Source organism: Oryzias latipes, chromosome 19, assembly GCF_053564925.1.
Source record: "Oryzias latipes strain Hd-rR chromosome 19, Olatipes_Hd-rR_3.1".
Lineage (NCBI taxonomy): Eukaryota > Metazoa > Chordata > Actinopteri > Beloniformes > Adrianichthyidae > Oryzias > Oryzias latipes.
In genome coordinates this window covers 15062914-15072505 of record NC_136255.1, presented here as the reverse complement: position 1 = coordinate 15072505, position 9592 = coordinate 15062914, and the positions used below count along the sequence as shown (strand labels likewise).

The following is a 9592-nucleotide window of genomic DNA, read 5'->3' as shown; positions in this document are numbered from 1 at the left end:
TGCAGAGAGGCAGTAGTTCATCAGAAATTCACTTCTGAGTTGTCGGCAAGACTGTAAGCACAGCGTAGGCTTGCCTCTTCTTCTTGACATGCCTTTGTTTAAATGCTCGCCCGCAAGCTTTCAGTCCCTCACACCTCAATCTAACATTAAAGGTACAACAAAAATGGCAAACGATATTAGAGCTATCCAGCAGTACACTTTAGAGCCAGATATCTATATCATACATTTTGAGAAAAATGCAACAAGAACATGTTGAGAACATGTTGGGGTGGGTCTTAAAGAGGAGCAACAAATGATAAAAACTGAAGAAAAAAATCGGAATTAAGCCAAATTGAAAAACTATTTTTTCACTCAGCTTTGAGCATCCAGCCTGTTCAGTAAATACTCATGTGTGTAATGCTTTGGATAAATATATAAATGTGAGTTTGAAAATTTTTTAATGTTGAACTTTAATGCTCTTTGATAACCAATTCATTCCCAAGTCAACGAAAAATAAATGAATAAAAATCCTCATTTGCATGCTACTAAAGGTTAAAACCTCTTATGCAATTTGATTTCCCTAGATTAAAAGCCATAATAAGCCTATGGTTTCTCAAAAAGAAAAAAAATTATCATAAGACTCGTGAGTATTTAAGGAAGCGTTTGTAGAAAACTAGTGTAACACAATCGGAACCAATTCATTGGAGATACGTCCGTGCATTTAGTGTCAAGTGATGCCAGATGCGGAAAATGTGTTACAAATTCAACCTCATGTTTAGGGGAAGTGTGTGTGTGTGCGCGGGGGGGTCTGTGATGACCGCGTCCACTCTCAAAGGTGTGTTGACGCACGCAGCGTCCGGACGAATGAGAAGCTGATGCGCTCCTCCGGCACGCTATAAAAGCTGTGCGTCCGTGGCGCAGTCATCCAAGCAGCCGCACCGAGCAAGCGCAGCCGTAAAATACCTCCTGTCTGTCCTTCACTTCCGTCTCTCTCTGCGGCAACATGAACTCCCACTGCAATGGAAAAGTCAGCGACTCCGTGGAGGACTTCCACCTCAACAACGGCTTCAGCGACCTCATCATAGACACCAAGAAGTCCGCCGTCGTCGCGCACCGCAAGCACGAGACGTCCCGCAAAGAGTCCGAAGACGAGTCCCGCTTGCCTCTGCTGGAGGCCGCCTACACCAGCATCCTTCGGCACCTCGGGGAAGACACGGACCGGGAGGGGCTGCTGCGCACGCCGCTGCGCGCCGCCAAAGCTATCCAGTTCTTCACCAAGGGCTACCATGAGACCATTGACGGTGAGTTCAACATCCAGCAGCAGCGTTCGTTTCCAAAGCTTTTGGTCGAAACTTACGCACAAAAAAAGCATCTTTGTAGAGCTTCTTTCTTTAAAATGACATTTTTTAGAAGTTTTACTTGAAGGTTTGTCAATAAAACTGAATACAATCAGCAACTTTTTCAGGAAAGCTTAAATTTATGAAACTCTATATCTTCATAAGTCAAAGTTTTGTTTAATTTACTATGTTTTTCTTTCAGAAACTTATCTGAATCAATTTCCACACAATGGGATGTAACATAGGGTTTAAAATAGGTCAAATGTTTTAACAAAACATTGCTTTAGGAACTCATAAAGATATGAAATGTGTGTTTTTATACTCAACAGACATCCTAAACAATGCCATATTTGATGAAGATCACGAGGAGATGGTGATTGTGAAGGACATTGATGTGTTTTCTCTGTGTGAACATCACCTGGTGCCTTTTTTTGGAAAGGTACTGTACAGTTGCACTGTAATATGTATAGTCTAAGAAAGTAAAATGCTGAAGTACTTCTTTTTTTTTTCTTGCAGGTTCACATTGGATATATTCCCAACAAAAAAGTGGTGGGACTGAGCAAACTAGCAAGGTAACTCATCACGCATGAGCCCTCCTGCTGGCATTGTGGCTGTATATTTCAGGCGTTAGTGATGGGTGGCTGCGTTCTTCTGTTGTCTTAGTGCTTTGACCTGGAGGCTTACAGTCTGAGCCCACTGACCATCATCTAGTCCCTTCATCAAGCACACTCACAGAAACAAATCTAAAGCCCATCCGCACTCGAACCATGAGAAAATCCCCGTCAGATCTGTGGGAATAGGCCTTATTTTCACGGCAGCTTTGTCTGTCTCCTTCTCGTTTTTCCTGGGAATATCCGATCAAAGGAACCCAGAATAGCTGCAAAAATGAGACATCAAGGGATTTTTTTAGGTGAACTTTTGCAATTTGAATCGTACACAACATATTCAGTGAAATGTCCAGAGTGAATGATTCACAGATTTTGAGTATATACAGTCAGAGAGTCACATCAGAGGTCACAGGTCAGGGACTGATGCCAGTCTGTGTTTGACGAAAGATTAATCATTATTACAATTGATGTAAAAGACACCCCTGTGTGCTCTGTTTGCGTTCTGGTCTTCTGCAGGATTGCAGAGATCTTCAGTCGGAGGCTTCAAGGTAGGCAAATCCAAAACACGTGGAGCGACAGTAAAACTGGAGATGAACTCTGATAAATATCCGCATATCGAAATTCCACAAGTCCAATTATTTTTCCTTTGTTCAGTTCAAGAGCGTCTGACCAAGCAGATTGCCATGGCGATTTGTGAGGCTCTGCAGCCAAAGGGCGTAGCTGTGGTAATAGAAGCAGCGTAAGTCAACGATAACATGGAAAAACTCATATAACACTGCAGTATGCTGATTTGTTTTGTAAGCACTAAAAAAAAAAAAAAAAAAAGAACGTCTGTCTGTTTCAATCTTCTGAGCCCCACTTCTTCTATCTCAACATGTAACAACTGATAAATAGAACTTGATGTGGAACAATCTGTGGCGTTCCCCTTTCCAATTGCATTACAAGCTTCCTTGAAGCATGTGAAATGCTGCGGCTCCAAGTCTGACACTTGTGTTTGGGTCTGCAGGCACATGTGCATGGTGATGCGTGGCGTCCAGAAGATGAACAGCCGCACGGTGACCAGCACCATGCTGGGAATTTACCTGGAGGACCCCAAAACCCGGGAGGAGTTCCTGACTCTCGCGATGCGCACCTAACAAACCACAAGCACTATTCCAACACTAATCCCTGCTTGCAGAATTGTTCGGAAAGATATTAAGCGTGGCTTTTTAAAAAACAACAGCACAGTGTTCAGAAATTTGCTGCAAGAATTCCAACTCTTAAGGAACAAGATCCAAAAGAGCGACGCTTGAAAGATTACAGTCCTGCAGCAGTGGAGATCTCAGTGAACACAAAGAATCATGGTGCCTTTTATTGTAGATATATTAGTTTAAAAAAAAACAGTTTTATTATAAAATATAGTAAAAGCTGAGTGCAATAATATAATGTGAAAATCCTTTCAGATGGAAATTTCATTGGTGCTTTTCCAAACTGTTCCATTCTGTGTTATCGGGTTGAGAATCCACTGGTTTCAAGGTTTCACTGATGTGTGTGCCATTTATATACATTTTTTAAACCTTTGTATTCTATGACATTTTATGGTACAACTGAATTTATATCTGTAGTCCAACAAATAAAGCAAATGAATGTAGATTTCAGATCTATGATGGTGATTTCCTGAAGAGTCCTAAATAAAAACAACAGAAACAGAAAAAACTGCGTCTCTGATCTTTTTACTGCAGAATCTGATGGTCTCAGGGTTACAAGGTCTATAAATACTTTGTTTACTGAAAATAATACTAATAATAATGTCGTTCTACTAAAATATGAAGTTGATTTTCATTTCCACTAGAATGGGGAAGACAAACCTTTCTAATCAGTCATGGTTATTGATCTGCCATATAACCATGCTGCTGGTGAGTGGCTTACAAAAAAGGAAAACTAGTACAGTCACAAAACATCCTTGACTTTTGGAGTATTGACATGCAGGACCATGCCATTGGTGTGCTCCTGCAAAACAAGATGGAAAAAAGGGATAAAAGAGTTTTTGATCTCAAAAGTGAAAAAATTAATAATAAAAACTGAACATATAAATTTGATTTTGTTGCATTTGTGAATTCAGAGCAGCAGCAAATAGCAGCGCTTTGACTTGTATTAAACTGTTATAAAGATAAATAAAAACGCTGGTCAGCCACAACAAAACTCGTCACAATCCTGTGAATGCAAGTTTTATAACCAAGTCAGAACATTTTTTTTTAATGTGGTCATACTTTCAAACAAACAGTACTGGAACAGAAACAGATGTACTTTTTTATATAAAAGGACTAAACTCCTAGTAAATCTAAAAAAAGAAATAAATTCACAGTGTTGCATTTTATTGCATCTATTCTGCTGAATCTGTTCTGATAAACGGACTGATAGAAGAAACACTTGAATGTTTGTTTTGATCAGTGTGTTGCCATGATTTTGTATGAAAAAATATTTTGTTGGGTATGGATTTGTGTGCATGTCTTTAAACACATCACACAAGCAAACATTTACCTCACACCAAAGTTCCTCCTGGACTCTTCAATCAATGTTTGTTAGTCAAGATCACAGTTACAATAATATGTCGTTACATAACAACAGTTACACTGTTAACTGACCTGAGCGGAGGCTTAGTTTAACTGTGGCGCAACAGTAAAAATCCAGAAGCAAAAAAGGCGAGGGTGTGCACACGTGATAGAAAGCCCGAGGCAAAGCAAGCCCTTTAAATATCACAGGGGAAACTGTCGTCAAACAACTGCTGAACTGTAACCTTCATCACTGACAGCAGATTTGGGATTGGGTGGTGGAGCAGGGGGAGGGGGGGGGGGGGGGGGGTCAAAGCCAACGATGCAGCAGGCGGATTCTAAATATGATTATATCAGCGTAAACGTGGATGTATTGTGCGTAAGCGGCTAAAATTGTACTTGATTGTGCCCATAGGCAATGAGGCAAGTCGACTCATTTAATCTCCTCACAATGGAAGCTTTAATTGACTCAACACAGAATCTACAACATAAATCAATGCTCTAAAATGCAAACAAAAAAATCAAATCTCAGAAACTGAATTTTAAAATATAAAAAAGTTATGACTTTAAGCTTAATGGTTTATTTGGAGATAATGTTTTGTGTTGTAATATCGAAGCATCTTTAACAGGAATAGTCATCTCCAAATCTGTCCTTGACGGTCTCAAATGTACAGATGTTCTCCGGTTGGTTCTCAGTCACACAGATGTCTGCTTGTAGTTCTTGGTGTCCAAGACTTTCTTTCCACACATTGCACAGATTCCTGCAGAGAGAAAAAAACAGAAGCATCAGGAGCAGAATCTTTCATTTGTACTGTCTAAAGTACTCTTTACATTTTAAGTATGAATATTTACTGTGCTTCTTCCATTTTCTTTTGCACTGAGGGTCCTATACTGGCTACTTTAACAAAAAGTCAAAGTATGCATCCACGATGCAGGATTTAATGAGTTTAAATTTCACACTGCAGTGTTTCCTCGCTATTTCACAGTTCACTCTTTGTCTTGCAGATTTCTTTCAGTGTAATTTTGCGTGCTTTTTTTTTTTTTAAACACAGCAAACTGTGTTCTGCATCTTGATTGGCCATGTGGCTTGGACATTGAAGAGAAGGACGGAGATTTTAACCAATCACCATCTGGTTAGGACTTGGATTTGTTGTAGGCCGGACAAACTGATAGGCCCAAACTCTGAGAGGGTCTGACAGAAGTTAGTGGAGGCCACAAAGATCACAATCACTGTCAGCTCTCCTTAAAGAAATTGAGGATTGCACCTCAGGATTGCATCTCTGCTTTTTGCAGATGATGTTCTGTTGGTTTCAACAAACCAGGACCTTCAACGTGCACTGGGCTGGTTGGAGTCAAGTATGACGCGGCTGAAATAAGTATTTGAGGCTCCACGTTGGAGACCATGGTTCTTGACTGGGGCCAGGTGGTTTGTCCTCTCCAGATAGATGGACGGCTCCGTCCTCTCATGGAGAAGTATTTTGGGCTCTTGTTCATAATTGAGGTAAAGATGGAAGATGGGACTGACAGGTAGATAGGTGTAGCGGCTGCAGTGATGTTGTTGCTGTATTGATCTGTTGTAGTGAAGGAGCTAAACCAAAAGGCAAAGCTTTTGATTAACTGGTCGGTCTATGTTCCTACCCTCACTTATGTTCATGAGCTCTGGGTCTTTCAGAAAGGATCTGATTCTGGATCCAAGGGGCTGAAATTAGTTTCCTTCAAAGGTTTGACTGGGTGCTTCAATAGAGATGGGGTGAGAAGCTTGGTCGGAGTAGACCCGCTGATCCACCACAGCTAAGGCGGCACTGTGATCACCTCTGTATACTTCCTGGATGGCTTCATAGGGGGGTATTCTAGATCTGTCCTACTGGGAAAACACTCAGGACACGCTGACGAGACTAAAGTTCTAGTCTGGCCTAGGAGGGGATTGGGGTTCCCCAAGCAAAGGTGGAGGAAGTCTGTGTGGTGAGGGAGGTCTGGGCATCCCTAATGAGACTGCTTCCCCAACATCACGTCTCTAGATAATCTGGAGAAGAAGGGTTGATGGACGAATCACTAAAACAAAGCAATGCTGTCTATGGGGGAAGTTTATAAAAATTTAAAGATTTAATTTACTGTTATATTTATTGTGCAAGCAAAAAAAAAAATCATTAAAAATATCACCACCCGGTAAGTTTGAGCCTTTGGGTTTCACTTGAATAGCAAAGTTTGACAAACATCTCAATAAATAAATATTTTATTTTTGCCCATTTAGTTGTTGTTTCACAGCAGTTTGGGTTGTGCATATATTCAGGCATAATTTTTAGCTCAGGGGCTATTTTTGACCACTTCATCAAAACCTGCAATATTTGGGGCACAACATGCAATTCTGCAATCAATGTAAAACCTTGTATCCACTTCTGCAAGCCGAGTGCTTGGGGCTGGGGTCGAGGTTTGTAAAAATATGGCTTTTGAGGTTTGAATTTCATCACTCAGTTCAAATACTTTACAGACATAAACAAACAGTTAAGTTAACCTATTCCTATACCTTTAAATTCTTTGTATCAGTCACCAGGAACCCTAAAAAAATTACATTTACATCAAAGGATATTTTATAAATTAAAGTGTGTAGTGAGAAGATAATAAAGGACTTGCCAACATGTGTACATTTATATAAATGGGCATCTGTTATGGAAGCACAAACATATGCCAGCACAATGTTGGTTATAGTAAAGATTTACAAAATTACAGACAAATTTATATCAATATTATGACTGAACATAAAAATGAAAAACCTACTTAATACTGTTCTGCTTTAATATGATTTTTGGTTCTACAATACATTGTAGTGTTAATTTTTGACATGTTACCTTCAATTTGTATTGAAGAAAATAAAAATAGAGTTTAAGTGCACAACTATACCTTTCTTGTAAGCACAGCCCTGGCAGTAGTGCGATCCAGGCTGATGAACAGAGCTCTTGCAGATTCTGCAGATGGCAAAGCCCGTCTTACTGTAAGGGTCGAACCTGAGAAAAACCACAGTTAAACATTGAGAATTAGCAACATCAAAGAACCTTAACAGCAAAATAAACCACTAGTGCTTACAGAAAGCTAGAAACTACTACACTGCCATTTGATTTATGAGTAAAAGTTTTTTCACAGTGCAATACTCACCTGGCCTTCTTAGATGTCAACATCTTGTTTTCATTTAGTTTACGGCCTCCACTCTCTAAGAAAAATAAAACAACATTGTGAGATTATATATACACATGTATGTACATACATACATACCAGTGGCGATTTCTTTAAGACTGCAAGGGAAGCTCTGCTTCCCTTATAATGTCACAAAATAAATGGTCAAATATGTACTATTGTATTGTATTGTATTTTATTTTATTAACATTTTATTGACTAAAAATGTGTAAGAAAACGTTCATCTCAAAGACGAGTTCGTTAAGAATCAGTTACATATAGCAAGTCGCCTGACTCGATTTCCTTCTCATACATTCCCGCAGCATCACAGTGCATTTCTCTAAAGAAGCCCAGCGTCCATTGACTTCAATCGGGCTGCTTTGAACATTTTTTTTCTGCGCTTCGAAACTAGATGGTCATTGGATAAACGCTGTGATTATGTCCCGCCAACGGATGCTCAGCGTCTCTGGGGGTGAGTGGGGAGTGGGCCAGCCCAAACTCCGAGCTTCTCCGTGATGATTGAAGGGTCTGTTAAAAGACCGCCTTCTGACTGAAGCTTTTCGCTTATTCACATTTCTCAAGTTCAGTCGAACTAAAAACTGCTGCAACCTATTTCTTTGATAATTGCTGGGCTAAATTGCTTGATTTTCATCATACATTTCACACAATTATACACCACATTGATTGTTTCAGTTTTACAGAGTTTAATATTTTTTTTTAGATAGTTAATTCTTCCCTTTGATTCAGGAAGACTGAGGTCAGAACTTCAAGTCCTGTTTTCAGATCAGGACTTGCAGGGTAACAGGGGAAAGCTGTATGATTACTTGGTGTTCCTTAAAGACATGGAGTTGGACAGTCCAATGCCTCAGCTTTACAAACTGTTCTCATTAGTGGCAACAATTGGAGTTACATCTGCAGGTGTAGAAAGGAGCTTCTCCTGTTTAAAGTGACTTAAGTCCTACACCCGAAACACAATGGGCTAAGGCTGTTTAAGCAGCCTAGCTCTGCTGGCCATTGAGAGGACATTGGTCAAGTCAGTTGAGACACCTAGTTGGTACGACAGGGTCACAGACCATTTTCTTGAAAAGGAACGTAGGGCATAAATACTTTTAAATAAATAGACAATTTTATGATGTAGGCCGAAAATGAGCCGACAGACAGACCGACAGACAGACAGACCGACCGACCGACCGACCGACCGACGGGGAAAACAGATATGTAAATGAGTACTGTTCTAATAAATATTTTAGCAGTAGCTTCTCCTTCCATCGTTTCGATTCCTTAATGACGTTCATTTACAAGACAGATTTTTTGGGGGCAACATATTTATTTTACCTGTCGTTCCACGATTGTCTAAATTATTAAACGTGTAAACATTTTTGGATGTTTTTGGATAGAGACTACGTTACCAGTCGTATTTCGTGCTCCATCCTTCCAAGTGTCAGGAGTGATGACCTTTCCGAGCTTCTTTTCGCCTAAAATATTAGGAAATCCCACATTAACAAAGAATTATTAATAATTAACAAAGCTAACTACGAGCAAGGAAAACCAAAACAAATGCTAGCATAACAAAATATTAGCCACTCAACAAAACAACAAAAATGTCACTAACTAACTATATTAACTAAGTCATAAGTGTAAAATTATGTAAGAAACAAGGCGAAAGTGCGATATTTACATTTTTCACAAACCATCTCAGCTGCGTTTACTTGGCCTGTCTTGATATAAAATGTGTACAAGCGTTCAAGCTAGCTCTGCTCATGTAACTTCCGGTTGTCTTCGTCAACTTGTACAAACAAATCTCATTGGGTAATCCTGTCAGTAAAACGTTATGTGATTCGTTCACTCCGACTAGAAGCGCATTTCTAAAATCCAGAATAAAAGTAAAATGAGAGTAACAATATTTTCGCCACGGAATCAGCACTCGAAAATATAAATTTCACTTTAGAAAATAGTATTTTATTATAAA

General features: G+C 39.6%; 2 protein-coding genes across 2 annotated transcripts; one reads left to right on the top strand and one right to left on the bottom strand.

Annotated features, from left to right (window-relative positions):
- The first annotated feature begins 878 nt into the window (after positions 1 to 878).
- Positions 879 to 3619, top strand: gch2 (GTP cyclohydrolase 2). Its single transcript, XM_004085058.4, has 6 exons — positions 879 to 1280; positions 1646 to 1755; positions 1833 to 1888; positions 2441 to 2472; positions 2579 to 2663; positions 2931 to 3619. Exons 1-6 carry the CDS (start codon positions 983 to 985, stop codon positions 3058 to 3060), a joined length of 711 nt encoding a protein of 236 aa, XP_004085106.1. The 5' UTR covers positions 879 to 982; the 3' UTR covers positions 3061 to 3619.
- Positions 3620 to 4891: 1272 nt separating this feature from the next.
- On the bottom strand, positions 4892 to 9549 carry cript (cysteine-rich PDZ-binding protein). The gene is made up of 5 exons (XM_011493443.4): positions 9302 to 9549; positions 9033 to 9098; positions 7606 to 7660; positions 7354 to 7457; positions 4892 to 5216 (listed from the first exon to the last, which is right to left on the bottom strand). The coding sequence occupies exons 1-5, from the start codon at positions 9315 to 9317 to the stop codon at positions 5152 to 5154; spliced, it is 306 nt and encodes a 101-aa protein (XP_011491745.1). The 5' UTR covers positions 9318 to 9549; the 3' UTR covers positions 4892 to 5151.
- Between the last annotated feature and the right edge of the window lie 43 nt (positions 9550 to 9592).

What these genes read in the sequence shown, in the direction of transcription:
- cript (XM_011493443.4), bottom strand. An exon ending in TGGAGCACGAAATACGACTG is followed by an intron (nt 7,661 to 9,032) that starts GTAACGTAGTCT and finishes TATTTTTCTTAG; the next exon opens with AGAGTGGAGGCCGTAAACTA. An exon ending in GGGCTGTGCTTACAAGAAAG is followed by an intron (nt 5,217 to 7,353) that starts GTATAGTTGTGC and finishes TTCTCTCTGCAG; the next exon opens with GAATCTGTGCAATGTGTGGA.
- gch2 (XM_004085058.4), top strand. Translation starts at nt 983, where the DNA reads ATGAACTCCCACTGCAATGGAAAAGTCAGCGACTCCGTGGAGGACTTC. An exon ending in CTTCAGTCGGAGGCTTCAAG is followed by an intron (nt 2,473 to 2,578) that starts GTAGGCAAATCC and finishes TCCTTTGTTCAG; the next exon opens with TTCAAGAGCGTCTGACCAAG. An exon ending in GCTGTGGTAATAGAAGCAGC is followed by an intron (nt 2,664 to 2,930) that starts GTAAGTCAACGA and finishes TTGGGTCTGCAG; the next exon opens with GCACATGTGCATGGTGATGC.